This window comes from Neomonachus schauinslandi, chromosome 10 (assembly GCF_002201575.2).
Source record: "Neomonachus schauinslandi chromosome 10, ASM220157v2, whole genome shotgun sequence".
Taxonomy (NCBI): Eukaryota; Metazoa; Chordata; class Mammalia; order Carnivora; family Phocidae; genus Neomonachus; species Neomonachus schauinslandi.
In genome coordinates, this window is record NC_058412.1 from 36,976,397 (window position 1) to 36,994,323 (window position 17,927).

Here is a 17,927-nt window from a genome sequence, read left to right on the forward strand (position 1 = left end):
ATATGGAAACAATCAAAGTGTCCATCAATGGATAAAGTTGTAGGTATTTTAAATAAAACAGGATCACACTGCAAAAATGTTTATAACCTATTCTTTATACTGGTTAAATACTGATTCTTTTTTTTTTTTTTTAAAGATTTTATTTATTTATTTGAGACAGAGAGAATGAGAGAGAGAGAGCACATGAAAGAGGGGAGGGTCAGAGGCAGAAGCAGGCTCCCTGCCGAGCAGGGAGCCCGATGCGGGACTCGATCCAGGGACTCCAGGATCATGACCTGAGCCGAAGGCAGTCGCTTAAACAACTGAGCCACCCAGGCGCCCTAAATACTGATTCTTTAAACAAAAATATGCACACCAAATTACAGATGTCACAAAGCTAAAAGGAAGAGCCAGTATATTAAAAATTAGAATCCGGAACAACCTAGAAAGAACTGGGGCCAAATTAACAAGAATAAATTTAGCAGGGATACATTTAAAGTTTTGAAATTAGATTGAGAACCTGTAAGTATTAATTGCCTACAAACACTGAATCAACAATGTCACTTGCTTTCAAAGAGCTAATGTCACTTTCTAACAAAACCATGGTATCTAAAATAGGAAGGACAAGATCCCACGTCTAGGCTGTACTGGTTTGACCGTATCTTGAGTATTATACTCAGTTGGCAACAATTTTATGAAAGATATTGACAAACCAACATTGGTCAAGACTCAGGAGGATAATTTTGACAAATGTATATAGTTATAAAACACAATCAAGAATAAATATAGCTACATAAGCATATTTTATATCTACCACAATGAAATTATTGCTATCCCACCTTTTTCCATCACCCCAAAAAGTTCAAATGTAGGTATTTTTAATTGTCAGAGGGGTGACAGTGGGAGGTGGGTTAGGGAAATATCTTTTTGGCTTTTTGTTTTTGTACCTTGGACTTAAGGGTGGAACTTTGGCTTTACTCTCCTCAATTTGGAAACTTATATATAAGATTGTAACAAAAGAAATAGACTCCAACCAGTTCAGTGCTAAGACTGTTGAATTTCATCGTGGTGACCTTCTTACTGATTAGGCAGTGGGAGAGTTTGGACTAAAAAGTATACAGAATAACATTTTCAGGCTATTTCTAGAATGATTCAATATTTCACTATTAAAGACTGAGCAGCTATTATACTTTTAAGGTTTTCTTGAATTGGTATTGCTTGCTCAGTGTTCTGTACTTATCTCTTTCTTAAAATATCAAGACACTAACTAGTTTTACTGCAGCCAGACTTGGGTATGGAGACCAAAGGAAAGTTGTGGCAGCTAGAAAGAGCCAGGTGAAACAAACAGATCAAACTTTTTCCTTTTTTTCTGTGTTTTTTGTTTTGTTTTGTTTTGTTTTTTCCTGTGGTGCTCTGTATCAGTTAGGCTGAGTTGGGTTGTAAGTAATAGGAAACAAAATGACCATGGCTTAAAACCATAATAATGTTTCATTCTTTCTTTTTTTTTTTTCTTAAAGTCTGGCAGTAGGTACTTAGTACAACAGTGTCATCATAGATTCTGGTTCTTTTTCTCCTGCCATTCTATCTTCTTTAGCATGTCCTTGCAAATGTTGCAAGGTGGCTACCGTAGTTCCAAACTTCACATCCTCATAGAACATGTCTCATGCAGGAAGGATGGAGGAAAAGGACTTTCTTCTATCTTTTATTAGGGTAGAAAATCTTTCCCAGAAGTTGTCCCTGGCAGATTGACATTTCATTAGACAGGACTTACTCAACATGACTCAGTCATGTGAGGATAGAATGGTCAAGATTGGCTTAGATCAACTGGATTCATTCTTTGGGTCAATACATTTCCTTCTGAATGAAATCAGGGTTCTGGGTGCCTGGGTGGCTCAGCTGGTTAAGCGTCTGCCTTTGGCTCAGGTCATGATCCCAGTGTCCTGAGATCAAGCCCTGAGTTGGGCTCCCTGCTCAGTGGGGAGCCTCCTTCTCTCTCTCCTTCTAATCCTCCCCGCCCCCCATGCTCTCTCTCTCTGTTTCTCTCTCGCACTGCACTCTCTCTCTCAAATTAATTAAATCTTTTTTTAAAAAAGAGAAATCAGGGTTCTGTTAGTAAGGACGATGGGGGGTTTGGCAGTTGAATGGACAACCAACAGTGTTCACCATATGCTTCTCTTCTCTTCTTTCTCTGATGTCACTTTAGGATTTTACCTGTTATAAACCTGCTGATGCCTTCCAAATATATCTAGTTCTAACTTCTCCTGAGTTCCAGACACATTATCATCTGCTCATTGTACATCTGCAGTTGGGCATCCTGCCAGTAGCTTGAATTATGTCTAAAATGGTACTCGCCATACTTCATCCTGGAATTGAGAAGAACTCCATATTTCTACCAAAAATACTGATTAAGACACCACTACTCACTCATTTTCCAGTACCAGGAAACTGAGAGTCACCTTGGACTACTCCTTCTCCATTATTTCCCATATCTAATTTCAAGGTCCCTTGACTTTAACTTTTTCCAATTTAACATATCTTGTATCCATGCTTCCCAAATGGATCCATTAGTATTGTTTTTTTTTTAAAAATTATTAACATATAATATTTGTTTCAGGAGTATAGGTTTGTGATTCATCACTCTTACATAATACACAGCGCTCACCACAAACATACTCTCCCCAGTGTCCATCACCCAGCCACCCCATCCCTCCCACCTCCCTCCACTTCAGCAACCCTGAGTTTGTTTCCTGAGATTAAGTCTCTTATGGTTTGTCTCCCTCTCTGGTTTCATCTTGTTTCATTTTTTCCTTTCTTCCCCTATGATCCTCTGCCTTGTTTCTCAAATTCCACATATCAGTGAGATCATATGATAGTTGTCTTTCTCTGACTGACTCATTTCGTTTAGCATAATACCCTCTAGTTCCATCCATGTCATTGCAAATGGCAAGATATCATTTTTTTGATGGCTGCATAATATTCCATTGTATATATATACCACATTCTCTTTATCCATTCATCTGTCGATGGACATCTGGGCTCTTTTTTTTTTTTAAGATTTTATTTATTTATTTGACAGAGTGTGAGAGAGCACAAGCAGGGGGAGCAGGAGAAGGAGAGGGAGAAGCAGGCTCCCTGCTGAGCAGGGAGCCCAATGTGGGGCTCGATCCCAGGACCCAGGGACCATGACCTGAGCTGAAGGCAGACACTTAACCATCTGAGCCACACAGGTGCCCCAGACATCTGGGCTCTTTCCGCAGTTTGGCTATTGTGGACATTGCTGCTATAAACATTGGGGTGCAGGTGCCCCTTCAGATTACTACATTTGTATCTTTGGGGTAAATACCCAGTAGTGCAATTGCTGGATCATATGGTTGCTCTATTTTCAACTTTTTGAGGAACTTCCATACTGTTTTCCAGAGTGGCAGCACCAGCCTGCATCCCACCAACAGTGTAGGAGGGTTCCCCTTTCTCTGCATCCTCACCAATATCTGTCATTTCCTGACTTGTCAGTTTAGCCATTCTGACTGGTGTGAGATGGTATCTCATTGTGGTTTTGATTTGTATTTCCCTGATGCCGAGTGATGTTGAGCACTTTTTCATGTGTCTGTTGGCCATTTGGATGTCTTCTTTGCAGAAATGCCTGTTCATGTCTTCTGTCCATTTCTTGATTGGATTATTTGTTCCTTGGGTGTTGAGTTTAATAAGTTCTTTATAAATTTTGGATACCAGCCCTTTATCTGATATGTCATTTGCAAAGATATTCTCCCATTCTGTCGGTTGTCTTTTGGTTTTGTTGACTGTTTCCTTTGCTGTGATGAAGTCCCAATAGTTCATTTTTGCCCTTGCTTCCCTTGCCTTTGATGATGTGTCTAGGAAGAAGTTGCTGTGGCTGAGGTCAAAGAGGTTGCTATCTGTGTTCTCCTCAAGGATTTTGATGGATTCCTGTCTCACATTTAGATCTTTCATCCATTTTGAGTCTATTTTTGTGTATGATGTAAGGAAATGGTCCAGTTTCATTCTTCTGCATGTGGCTGTCCAGTTTTCTCAACACCATTTGTTGAAGAGACTGTCTTTTTCCCATTGGATATTCCTTCCTGCTTTGTCAAATATTAGTTGACCATACCCATTTCTGAGTTCTCTATTCTGTTCCATTGATCTATGTGTCTGTTTTTGTGCCAGTACCCCATATTGTCTTGATGATTACAGCTTTGTAATAGAGCTTGAAGTCTGGAATTGTGATGCCACTAGCTTTGGTTTTCGTTTTCAACATTCCTCTGGCTATTTGGGGTCTTTTCTGGTTCCATACACATTTTAGGATTATTTGTTCCATTTCTGTGAAAAAAAGTTAATAGTATTTTGATAGGGATTGCATTGAATGTGTAGATTGCTTTAGGTAGCATAGACATTTAATAATATTTTTTCTTCCAATCCATGAACATGGAACATTTTTCCATTTCTTTGTGTCTTCCTCAATTTCTTTCATGAGTATTCTATAGTTTTCTGAGTACAGATTCTTTGCCTCTTTGGTTAGATTTATTCCTAGGTATCTTATGGTTTTGGGTGCAATTGTAAATGGGATCGACTCCTTAATTTCTCTTTCTTCTGTCTCGTTGGTTTACGGATCCATTAGTTTTTAATGTGGTTCTGTATTTGTGAGTTTGTATGGCTATAAACACAAGTGTTGTACATGTGCAATGTAAGCTTTACGTGAACCTGGGAACATTATCATTCTTTTTTTTTTTTTAAGATTTATATATTTTTATTTTGGAGAGAGAGAAAGGTTGGGTAAGAGGCAGAGGGAGAGGGAGAGAGAGAATCTCAAAGCAAGACTCCCTGCTGAGCAGGGTGCCCGCTGTGGGGCCTAAACTCATGACTCTGAGATCATGACCTGAGCCGAAATCAAGAGTCAGATGCTTAACCAGTTGAGCCACCCAGGCATCCCTCATTCTTAATACCACTTGTGGTGCATACTGGCAAGCTAACAAAGGGGAGAGAAAAACTGTAAAACCTTGGTTTGGTTTTGTAAAGTAACACTAATTACAGTTATTTATGTGAAGTTTTATCATTTGTTCCTAATTACCATGCATTAAAATAATGATTAAGACAATAAATGTGTGTTAGATTTACTTTTTTTGGTAAGTTTTATTCAATTATGACTTATAATAATAATGTATCAGTGCTTATTGTTGATAGTAATATAACACTGTAGTTTGATAACAACTTTTAGAACCTAGAAGGAATGTTGCTTACATTCCAGAAAAGAACATTTAGATTTACAGTTGTCTCATGGTTACCAAAATTAAGTTTATCCCATTTTTATTTTATTTTATTTTATTTTTTTAAAGATTTTTATTTATTTATTGAGAGAGATAGTGATGGAGAGAGAGCATGAGAGGGGGAGAGTCAGAGGGAGAAGCAGACTCCCCGCAGAGCAGGGAGCCCGATGCGGGACTTGATCCCGGGGCTCCAGGATCATGACCTGAGCCGAAGGCAGTCGCTTAAACAACTGAGCCACCCAGGCGCCCTGGTTTATCCCACTTTAGCTAGTAAGACTTGATAGCAGGTGAAATTGAATGACACAAGAATGCTAAAGCAAGTTTAAAAGTAGAGGAGTGAAGGATTAATTATCAGCACAAAGTATTAATATAAATTTATTATCACAATTATAGGTCTTCCAGGTACTACAAAAAGCAGGACTTGACCAAAGTGCCTTAGTATAACTAAATCAAACTCATTTAGCCTAAAAAACACTCTTTCCTATTGTTAAGGATGACTGGTCACACTCAGAGGAATGCAAGGAATTGCCATAAATATAATAATATAATTATCTTAAAAATATATTGATAAATATATATGTATACATAAATAATAATAAATATTTATGCTTTGCTTTCTTGAGGCTCAGTATTTTCATTCAAGAATTATTTTATTAAACTGACCTCATTGCTTAGCATAAAATACTGTTGAGGCAGGAAGGATATAAGTATCATCCCCTCCATTTTGAAGATGATCAAACTGGTCCCAGAAACTTACAGTATTTGATTAAGGGTCCATCAGCAACTTAAAAGCAAGCAGTTGGAATAAAATCCTGGGCCTATGGCTTCTCATTTCAGCTGCTGTTGTGGATATTTAGTTTTCTAATGCCTCAGTTACTTAACCCATCTGTAATATGGGTAGAATCTTTATGGTAGCCATAGTCAGTAGCCCCGGTCCTCCCAAGATTATTATGAAGAATAATAATTAAACTGATTGGTAGTTTGCAAAGTATAGGGTGTTCTTTAAATAACAAACAACATCATATGTTAGTGTTGGTTCCATTAGACCTTGCTCACTCTCTTACAAAGAGAGTAAACATTCATTTGGAATTACAAAGGCTCAGCACATGCTCAGAAAGTGACTAAGAGTAAAGGATTTGACTCCTCCATGTACATAGTACATATGGACTGTCAACACTTCACAAGTAAGTAGACTCCAGAGTCAAGGCTGGGTTTCCAGTATCTGAAAGTCCGTGATAGAGGGTTGCCCTCTTGCCATGTGCACCAGTTTTCGTTCCTGTGTGGCAATGAACAACTTTGGCTGGGCAACTGATGTGAAATAGTTCTTAGTACCATGGCGTTCCCAGAAGAAGAGAAGGTTGGTCTCATCTCTGATGGTTTTGGGTGTCTCAGGCATCTCCTATGATAAGGAGAACAGAGATATGTTAAAGAACAAGATTCTAGACATAGAACTGAACTGCAATCCCTTGACATTTGGCCTTTGTGAGAAATATAGCACTTTAGGACTCTGACTATAATATGATGATATAGATTCTTCATTCACTTGTTCATTCAGCAAGCATTTATTACATGCCTATTAGATGTATGGCCCAGTCTACACATAATAGTTAATTTCCTTACTTAACTGGAGAGAAATCCAGATTAGTCATGGATTGCCAATGACAGTAGTGTCTCACTATATTGTGGCAGGTAGAGTAAAAACATTGTTCTTGTCCTGCAAAAGGCATTTTGCATAAAATCTGAGCACTCCAATTGAGACCTCTAAACATTTGACCGCTAAGCATGCAGATCATATCTTTGAGAAAATAATTTATCATTAGAGATATTTGTCTCCATATTTAAGCCAAGAATTAAAAGTTTAATCCCCCCCACCCCACACACACACTTCCAGGTATATCAGCAGCTGATTCCTTTCAGTACAATTTTTGACAATTGTGATCTCTTTAGGCTGTACTATACTTGCGAGTATGAATAGAATAACAATACTTTCATGAAAAAGCGAGATTCACATTTCAACTTGAGATGCTTCTTCTGTGTTCTTTTTAATCTAAACCAACTAATTATCCTTTTGAGGTTTCCTTGGGGTTTTCAATGTCAACAAGGAATTTAACTTCCCAAACCCATTCCTCTCCTAGTTTTTTCCCATCTCATTAAATGTATTTTCTCCCCTCCCTCCTGTTGGTTCTATCTCTGAAATATAACCAGTTCTGTCTACTTATTTCTATCTGCCTCACCACCCCCACTCTCATGACTATTATTATTACCTTCTAATTAGGTTCTGTGCTTTCCCCATTGTCTTCCTGCTGATCTATTCTCCATTTTAGAAAATATAAGTGAAGTTAGGACAATTCCTTGTTTGAAACCCTTTAATGGCTTTTCATTGTACCTCAAATGAAACCCAAATGCAAGGGTCTGCAAACACTAGCCTCTGCTTATCTTTCCTCCTTCTCACAGTGCCCCAGTTTTAGAGTGTTCCTTTTGATTTCTGAAGCTGGCCTTTAAACTCTTGAAGCTCTAGGTCCTAGATGCACTCAGATCCCTCTCTTTAGAATGCTCACCCTCACCTGCCATCTTGCGTCATACTCCTTCCTATCAGCAGATCCCATCTCACAGGGAGCTCTGCTCTTGCCACTCTATGTAAAGGGCACTCTCCCATTTTTCTCTATCTCAGCACCTTGTTTATTTGCTTTACAGCATCTTGTACTTTTTGCTGGTGGTTTGGCTTGTCTACTGTCTGTGTCCCCAAGAAGACCAAGTTCTATGAGGCTAAGGACTTTGGTTCACCATGGTCTACATAGCTGTTGGCACTATGTTTGAAAAAGAGAAGGCTCTCAATAAATAATGCCTGTTGAATGAATTCATGAATGAAGCTACTGCCCTAGTCTTACAGACATCATTTTTACTTCATTTGATCCGGGTGCAGGAATACATGCACCTACAAAAATCCTGGTTGGAGTTGGGGGTTTGCATTATACATTTACTAAGTAAGAGTCACCTACTTATCAGGGGAGTAAACATCTAAAGCTATAGTGGGCGTGTGTATGTCTGTATGTTTGAGGGGGAGGTGGTAGTGGAGATGGGGCTGGGATGAAGGATAATGCTGGCACCAATGAAGAGAGAGAAGCAATGGAGTCAAAAGGCCAGAGTTTGAGTCTTGGCTCCCAGTTTTTTGTTTTGAGCCCATTGGCAGGTGATTAACACTCTCTGCTCCTAGTTGGCTTATTTGAGTTTCTTGGAATCAGGCACCATTGTCCTAATGCCTACCATCACATAGGTCAGATGGTAAATGTTAGTAAGGTTCAAGATGGATGGAATAAATGGATGCCCTGGGATGGGAGGTGGCTAGGGTCAGGCAGGGTATGAAAAAAGAAGGAAGAAGGCAATTTACCTTTTATTCACTCTTGCTACCTCCATTTTACTTTCTCATAGATTCTGCCTAGAAGTGTCTCTGGGAATAGGTGAGAAGTAGCATGTGGGGGTAGGTGGGCAGGTGGAAACTGTGGTAGGAAGAGAAGAGGATTGTGCTACCCCACTAGGGGTATCTGCCTATTGGAATTATTCACAAACATATGGGTTGTAAATGAAGGTAAATTGGAGACTGAGAACGACTGACCTTTAGCAATACAGGTTCATCTTCATTTTGGGCACTCACAAATAGTCTAGTTTTTGAGATTCTTAGAGTCACAGGAAGTTTAGAATCTTTTGATGTATAAGCCCCCATGTCAAATTTCACTGGCAAAGAGAAAAGCCAAAAAGAAAGTAAATATGTTGTATTTGAATGAAATCAAGTTTTATGTAAATTGTGTGTGTGTGTGTGTTTGTAGTTAAGTCTCCAACTATGGTGTAAACACCAGAATGGAATTCCATACATCTTTGTATCCTTCACAATGTCTGCCATATTTACTAGGCAGGTAATACTTGGTTAATGTCTTTAGAATTTTCTATGTTGAATGAATGCTTGGGGGCTATTTGTTGAATGTCTTGTAATTACATTAATGGGATAAGACCCTTCAACTTGTGAGCTCATGAGTTCACAATAACCTAAAATGGTGGGGTTTAGGGAAGCTGATATACTCATGTTGCTAGTGATAGTGAAAAGTAGTTGTTTTCCTTAGAGAACAATGCTTAATAAGAACTGTATAATTATTTATCCCTAGGAACCCAGGAGTTCCATTTTTGGGGTATGATCCAAAGAAATAACCTCATAGGGAAAAAATTATATATACAAACTCTATTGCAAAATAGAGTTACTTAGAGCAAACCCAAAGGACCAGCAAAGCAACGTGATTGAATATTCTAGTGCCATTAAACATGGCAAATATATATGCTATTTCAATATGTGGGGAAATTATGTGACATAATATTAAGTAGGAAAATACAGCACAAATAATTTGTAAATGTCATGGAGTAGAAAGCATGTTATCCAAAGTATGTCCAATCAGAAAGAGCCCTGTTTGCAAAGTAGCCTCTTTGGAGTTCTGAAACTAATTTTGTATACTGGAGTCATGTCCTGAAGCTAAAATATATATACCATAGAAATTAGATTTGTGTGACAAAATTTCTTGGACCCTAAATTTCATCCTCCAGAACATATTCTCAGCTTATTGGATGTTTTGCTTCACAACTATGTTATCAAAGATAAGATTCTTTCTAGTTTGGTGTTATTTGTAAGTTTGAACAGTAAGCTTTCTAATGGAGAGTGATTGCTCTTTATTGGCTTCTTGGGTAAATTTGGGTAAGTCATTTAATATTTCTGAGAGTCAGTTTCCTCATCTTTAAAACCAAGGATGAGAATATCTGAGAGAACCAAAGGAGATACTTCATCAGAAAGCTTTATACTTGGTGCTCTCAAAGATAGGAAGCTTCTCTCTTGTGGAGCTTCCTGATTTGGCTGAAGCTCCTGTCCTTGCCCTGAATTTTACTGGGGGTGTTGTGCTTCATCCTATTCTAGAAGAATTATACAAAGCTAGGAATCTAGAGAGGTTTATATTTTGAAAGCAGAAAGTTTGAAAGAAATACAAAAATAAGAAGAGAGGAGGATGACAGAGCTGTCCACTTACCTGCATCTTCCAGATTCTGCAATGCAGCAGCCATGAGGTAATTTCCCCCTGTTTGTTGAATTATACTTTGATTGAGGTTGTCATTCAGGATGAATTGGGATTTGATGATCCTCATATAGTTGTATTTTTCATTGCTATGGAAGTTGTATGCTACTGATCTGGGCTTCATGATTTCTAAAACAATTATCACAAGCTCAGATTAATGTCTATGTATAAACAGAGATGCTATATCTGCTCTAATACAAGCATCAAAAGTAGCTATGGAAGGAACATTAGGAATATTTTAATCCAGGTGAAGAAACTGAGAGAGAAGAGAAGTCACCCAGTCAGCAGAAGTGGTTTTTAGGATTATCCCCATGGTTGCTTATTTCTTTTTAAACTTCAATTCCTCAGACAGTAATTTTTTTAAAAAGAGATTATTTGTTAAATATTTCATTTTGGTTGTTTGGAGGTTTCTAAGAAAATAGGAAGACTGCTAGCATTCACTATCTACATTTTTCAAATGAATACACTGAGAAAAAAATGAATATATTAAGACCATATATGTCACTGAGGATGCAGGTCTAAATGTCTACTCCGTTTTCTAGACAGTGGTATATATCAACAGCTTCACAAATCCTCGTGTTTCTGAGTAATTTTATGTCTAGGAATCTATTCTAAGGAAATAGTGATAAAAATGAAGATATATGGATGCTATTGATATGGATGTTCATTATTATATTACTTATAATATTGAAAAACTGGTACCCTAGAATGCCCTTGATATATTGCTAAGTGAAAAAAGCTGAATATAAAATTGTATATAATATAATCCTAATAATGTTTGTTTATATGTGTGTATGTACATGAAAAAGACTTTAAGTTGCTGATTGACCCTTAATCAAATACTTAAGTATTTTCTCTAGTCTTGGCAGTGGCAAAACTCTTAGTGTTTTTATTTTCTTTTTTACATTTTCTTGTATCTTCCTATTTTCTAGGTGAATGTGTATTAGTGTTTACCTGTTACCTTAAAAAGCTTTTACTTAAAAAATATTTGGTTTATGTTTCATATAGAGGCTTATACAGTAGCAGCATGGGAGAATAATCCTGACTGTTAAAATCAGAACTGAATTTGGTTTAAAGCTCTCCCACTTACACACTATGTGACTTATCTAACTGAGCTTAGTTTCCTCCTATGTAAAATGAGAATGTAAGATTGTTGTGAAGTGTAGAGATAATGTAGCCATTAATAAACTAGTAGTGTTGGTAGCATTAACAAAGGTAGTAGTAGGAGGAGGAGGAGGAGGATGAAGAGTAATGACAATGCCTAACATTTATTGGGTATTTATGTACTAGGCATTATTCTAGTCCAGGAGCTTACAAGTATTGACTCATTTAATCTTCACAACAAGTGGGGACTCTGATTATCTCCATTTTACAGTAGAGGAAACTGAAGCACAGAAAGGTTAAGTAACTTACCCAAAGGGGCATAGTTATTATCTGAAGGAATATAGGTTGTAAGTAATCACCCGCTAACAGTATATAACTGCTTTCTGCCATAAGGATAAAAGTCACATGACCTTTACAGTATGGCCACAAAATGAGCCCATGAGGAAGTATTCTGTAGACTCAGGCCACTGCTCCTCTCTCCACACTGGAGAAGGATAAAAATTAATTTTCCTTCCTTATAGTTACTAGACTGATGCCTGGTTGCCCTCTTGTTACTCTGATTCTAGGTTTTATTTTCTCCTGTGCTCTGTTGTCTCCATTTGCTTAAAAATGGAAAACTAAGGTATTATTTGCACTTGACCGCTTACCTTCTTCTGCATCATTGGTAATGGCTTCGAGGTCATCATCAATGATGACTTGATTTAAACTCAACCGTCTCTTCTTCAGAACCTTCCCGTTGGCTGCCACCACCACCACATTCTCCTTGAAGATAAGCTGAGATGTCTTTGAGGTTTCAGAGGTACTCAGACACATGCAGTGCTCATGAAGTGGGTCATAGCTCACATCATAGAAGGATTTCTAGGAGGAAGGAAAATGGAAACTGAGGGACTGCATATGGTCATAGAATGAAATCCCTTTCAGTAGAAGTTTTATCCAATAGATTTAGTGAGAAGGATCTCTATTTCATCAGTCTTCTCTTCCCCATTCCCTCTCTTCTCCCCCTTCTCCCCATCTTTCCCTCCCTCCCTCCCACCTTTCCCTTGGAAAATCTGTTGAGCATGGAGAATGTCATCCACTATTAGTGTAAAGAGGCAGTTGGTCTCACTTATGATGAAGAAATGTATGTGTCTGAACCTCTAGTGAGGGTGAAACAAAAGCTTCTAGGATTGAAGCTATTGCTGTTTTCTCCTGGTAGAGAAAATACTGTGTAAGAATAGCAATCCTGTATTGGAATTTAAGAAACAAGGCAGAGGATCATAGGGGAAGAGAGGAAAAATGAAACAAGACAAAACCAGAAAGGGAGACAATCCATAAGAGACTCTTAATCTTAGGAAACAAACTGAGTGGGGGGGTAGGGGAATGGAAGGATGGGGTCACTGGGTGATGGACATTGGGGAGGGTATATGTTGTAATGAACACTGGGTATTATATAAGACTGATGAATCACAGAACTGTACCCCTGAAACAAATAATATATATTAATAAAAAAAAGAATAGCAATCCCATAAGAATTACAGTCATTTGCTTACCTGATTCAGAGAGAGATGGTCAATTTCAGAACTGTATTCTTCATTTTCACTGTCAAACAAGATAATGAGAATGTTTGTTATATAACTGCAGTCACTGGGCAACATATTTTAATGACCACATTAGCTTTGGGTAACACACACACGGTCATTACTGTTATCTTTGAAAATTAAGGACTTCTATACATATACATACATATATGCAGTAATTTGTGCCTCACTAATTTGGAATTAGTAAGCATCAGGACAGGTCTTGAACTTTACCTGTGCTTTATCTCTAAAAATGGGGCTTGGCTAACAAATTGAAGAGTTGTAGTTGAATGTCAGGGAAAAATGTTAACCTCCTCAAGAGAGAAATGCTTTTGAAGCACCTCATTTTATTTATTTATTTATTTATTTTAAAAAGATTTTATTTATTTATTTGACAGAGAGACACAGCGAGAGAGGGAACACAAGCAGGGGTAGTGGGAGAGGGAGAATCAGGCTTCCCGAGGAGCAGGGAGCCTGATGTAGGGCTCAATCCCAGGACCCTGGGATCATGACCTGAGCCGAAGGCAGACGCTTAACAACTGAGCCACCCAGGCATCCCTGAAGCACCTCATTTTAATTTTAAGCAAATCCGTCATGTGTTGTCCATTGCTTCCATGTATTCACTAAAACAGATTTAATAATTTATACTTGGGAACTATCCAGCAACATTTTGATAGCCTAGTTTCTGTTAGTATATATTGATAGGTAATGGGAATACCGTGTTTGTTTAAACTATCCTATAATTTTTAATTTTATTCATTTACCCTTCTCTTATGTCTGAATGAGGTTTGACTGTGTATGTGCATTCACATGCTCAAATTGCTGTGGAGCCATTACCTCTTCCAGATTGAGATCCAGAAGTTTTCCTGAGAATGGTTTCTCTCTCTGACAGTCCATTAAAACCCATTACGGTATCAGAGCATGTGAACCTGACTGAGGCTGTGTCTAAGTAGATGTTGAAATTCACTAGGACTCAGGAGACTACAGAAATAATTTTTCTAAAATGGCTGTCTCCCTGTCAGTGTCCTCTCTGTGTAACATGCTAGATGCTTACTTTTTCTGGATCTTTGCTGAACCTGCCCTGACTTCAGAGGTAGGACACATCTCTATACCTCTGCCAGTCTGGCTCCATGCTCGTTACTCTAACTCCTAGATAGATTCTAATGTACCTTGATCCCCTCATTAAATCGCAAGAGATAGAATTGATTTCCTACCTGTAACAGTTCTTCAGGTCTTCAAAAAGGTCAGGAACTTTGGCCATCTTGACTTCTGCAACAGAGAACACTGGTGGCTGTCAGCCTAGCCAGCCACTGAACCAAATGCCCGGCAAAGGGAATCACCTCAGCTTTGTTCTTCTTGAGAAGCTTAATGAATGACTTAGCCCATACTCAGCATTTTCCCCATTCTTCTTTTCACTCCCTTGAATTATTTGCATATGTATCTGCCTCCTCTCCTAGATTGTAGACTTCTTTTAGAACTTTGGTATTCCTTATGTGCCCAACCCAATGCATTGTACACAGTAGGCATTCAATGAAAGCTTGGATAAATTAAAGAAAAACCCCCACAAGAATGAGGTATTTGCCTTATATAGATGTAAGAGAGAGACAAATTTGGAAATTTCTAGTGTTCTCCTAATAGTTTTAGTAGTAGAGACTCCCTCCAAGGGAAGGCTTGGCTGCACCCAACAGTGCCCTCATATGAAACCAGTTCTTCTGTCCCTCAGTTCCCCATCAGTAGAAAGAATTATTTTCTGAAATCTGACTGTGATTCTAACTCACACACCAAACCAGGGACAGACAAGAAAGGAAGGAAGAGGCTTGTACTTCCAAGAAGGCAGTTTGAGAGACAACGGCCAAGGAGAAAAGCAAAATATATTTTAAAAGTCAAAGATGTGATAAGGACAATACCTTTGCTGGCTCAGGCGCCAATGAAATGACTCCCTCTCTGTCTGCAGACTTGGCCCTAGTCAGGCTACTTCGCCTTTTGTCTTCTTGGGGTAGGCGTGGTCTGTGTGCGTCACGGGGAATTTACAGGGAAGAATTGTATTTTTCTTTGTTCCTTTAACCGGAAACTGGCCAAATAATGACAGATTACATACTTGATAATAGTGTTGTTTGCAAAGATTCCAGGAGTTTCTAACTTGGCTCATTTGTTTATGGGTTTGCTCTAAACAATTATAAACATGTAGTCTTAGAAAAAGGGAAGAAGGGCAGGAAATGTAACTTTCTAAAAACATATGGTAGGGAGGAAGGGACAACTCCTAAAATCAGAATTCTAGATGGCTGGAGTTGGAGAGGAGCTTAGGAACTGTAGTTTGTGTTTTAGCTTAATTTGTTTTTTGTACCCCGGGGGCTGAGTATGAATTGATGGAATGCTTGGCAGCCCCTGGCAAATAAGGGTTGGCTGTGAGGGAAGATGATCCATCTTTTCTGAAAAGGGACATTTGTTGAATAGGCATAAATCACTCTGAGTGTGGGGAGACAACCTCCTGGTTAGGGCCCGGTAGGGGAGAGAGAAGTGATAATCCTCCTACTCCTCTGAATACTTTTAACCCATTTCCTATAGAAGTGACAGGGCTTTAGGAGAGCGCTCCCTGCCCTGGCCATGTTACAGCAAAGTGGCCCTCTATCAGGGCCCAAAGGGAAGTCTGGTCTTTTCTAGAATAAACCTAAGGTATGTGAGGATAGCTGTAGACTCAAGCAAATATGGGCAAAGCCCTGGCCAAAATCTGGTAGCTGGATTTGAGAATAGAGGTTAAGGGAAGGGGAGGGACTCTTACATACAACACTACATCAGTGTTGCCTGGCTGTTATTATCAAAGACTTTTTTTTGGTATCCTGAGGCTGGCCCAGTTCAGGTGGTAGAATATCAGACTCTTGGCAGATAAATGTTGAAGATTTCCTGTTTGGAGTTTAAGCCATGTAAATTTTAAATGAAGAAAACAGATGGAAAAAGAGGGTAGAGGAGGGGAACAAAAAGGTAAAGAGAGAAAGATGAGGCATGGCAATGTAACATGGTATAAAAAGGCAAGACCATTCAGAACTGGGAGTGAAGTGGCTTGTGTGAGTTGGGTAAAGTATTTTCTCTAGTCTTGTTTAATGGTAAGTAATGGGTTTGGTTAGATGATCATTAAGGTCTATCCTAAGTGCAAAATCTCTGATTCTGATTCTATTGCCAGTCCGGATCCTCCTGGTCATAGACCTGGTTACAATAGTTATAAACAAGAGCCACAGAAATAATGTATCCTAGATGTAGACAGTGTAAATTTAGGACCAGATTGGGGCATATCTTGGGTGTCTCAGGATGGATCCTTGTTTGAATGGTGATGGTAGCCAATTCTCTATGCCCGTGGTTCTCCTTCAGGCAACACAGATATTAATCCTGGCTATTCCTTCTGCCTCCCGGAGATCTTGTGAGGACTATTACCAAGAAACAATTGCAAAGCACATTGTGAATGTAGGCTGCTATGGAGATGCAACTAAGCAAAAATAATAACAATGCTAATAATGGCTTCTGTCACTTGGGAACCCTTATAGTCATCACTGTAATGCCTTAGTTCACTGAAGAAAATATAGTTCTTATGAAAATATTGGTTTGAAAACTTCAACAGGGAGGACATTTTCAGGTGAAGGCCTCCCTTGAAACCCTGAAGATATTTAGTTTCTGGGAGGAATATATAGTATCTGTTTGGTAATCCAGGAAAACATCCTTGGTTCTACCATTAGTGGTAACACCCGTCCTGGCCTTGGGCCCTCCTCTACTGTAAAGATTAGAATTCCCTGAATGTGGTTGTTGAATTTCTCAAGGACAGTTGGAATTTTTTTTAGACTGCCAACTCAGGTTGAGGTTTCACTCTTTTTCCTTCATATGACCTTTTTGGAAACTGGCTTTTAAAGGAAGAACAACATGGGTGAGGTTTAGAGAGTGGAAAGTCCTCACTTTGTTTTGGGGAACCTACTTTTCTGTATGTGTGTACCAAGACTGACTTGTAAGTAAGCCTCATCATCAGACCACCTCCTCCTGGGGAATGGAGAGAGAAACATGCTAGGTAGAACTCTACTGGAGCCCAGGGGGTCTTTGGGGGCTGTCCTATGACACGAACTTTGGGGGTTCAAGCACCCACCTCTTGACTCTGAGGAGACTTCAAAAACTTTAGTCGTTTTCCACCTAGATCATACAGAAAAAAAATTTATTGTATACTTATTCTGTGCCAGAGTTTTTGTTAGACATAAGCATTCTTTCAGGATTCACAAAATTAGATATGCAAGATGAGAGGATATATTTTGGTAGGTGAGTGGATACACCCTATAAACCTGGAGGTTGCGGGTCCAAAGAATCATGGTGGTGCTTTTCATTTGAAAACTGCCTTATACTTCACAAAGAGCTCTCACTTGCATTGTCTCACTGGCTCCACACTTAACCCACAGAGGTACTGATTACTATCTCTTTTCACAGCTGAGGGCCCTTGAAGATGTTAAGTGGCCAATCTACAGTCACAAAACTGGCAGAGCCAGCACTCTAACCTCAGGTTTCTGTTCCAAGTCCAATCTTCTCTTTCCACTGCATTTAGGTGTTCAAGTCTCTTACCTCCACCAAACGCCAAGTGACGGGAAAAGTGGCAGGGCTCAAAGAGATCATTCTTTTTTTTTTTTTTTAGAAGATTTTATTTATTTATTTCACAGAATGAGAGAGAGAGAGAGAGAGAGCAGGAACACAAGCAGAGGGAGAGGGAGAAGCAGGCTCCCTGCTGAGCAGGGAGCCTGATGTGGGGCTCGATCCCAGGACCCTGGGATCATGACCTGAGCCGAAGGCAGACCCTTAACGACTGAGCCACCCAGGCACCCCAAAGAGATCATTCTTAAAGGTCTTTTCAGCCTCAAACACCCTGTCATTTATTGATTCTAGGA

At 39.0% G+C, this 17,927-nt stretch overlaps 2 protein-coding genes across 4 annotated transcripts in view; one reads left to right on the forward strand and one right to left on the reverse strand.

Annotated features, from left to right (window-relative positions):
• IL36G (interleukin 36 gamma) overlaps positions 1-17,927 on the forward strand; it is a 195,763-nt gene that overhangs the window by 4,876 nt on the left and 172,960 nt on the right. The gene's annotated exons all lie outside the window — the stretch shown is intronic.
• IL1A (interleukin 1 alpha) lies at positions 5,439-15,007 on the reverse strand. Of its 3 annotated transcripts, XM_021697329.1 has the most exons (7): positions 14,928-15,007; positions 14,235-14,289; positions 12,994-13,042; positions 12,112-12,322; positions 10,316-10,489; positions 8,869-8,987; positions 5,439-6,654 (listed from the first exon to the last, which is right to left on the reverse strand). In XM_021697329.1, the coding sequence occupies exons 2-7, from the start codon at positions 14,279-14,281 to the stop codon at positions 6,457-6,459; spliced, it is 798 nt and encodes a 265-aa protein (XP_021553004.1). In that variant the 5' UTR covers positions 14,282-14,289; positions 14,928-15,007; the 3' UTR covers positions 5,439-6,456. The 3 variants fall into 3 exon arrangements, with proteins under 3 accessions (XP_021553004.1, XP_044775066.1, XP_021553005.1); XM_044919131.1 differs by lacking the exon at positions 10,316-10,489; XM_021697330.1 differs by lacking the exon at positions 8,869-8,987 and having other exon boundaries at positions 6,563-6,654; positions 14,928-14,961.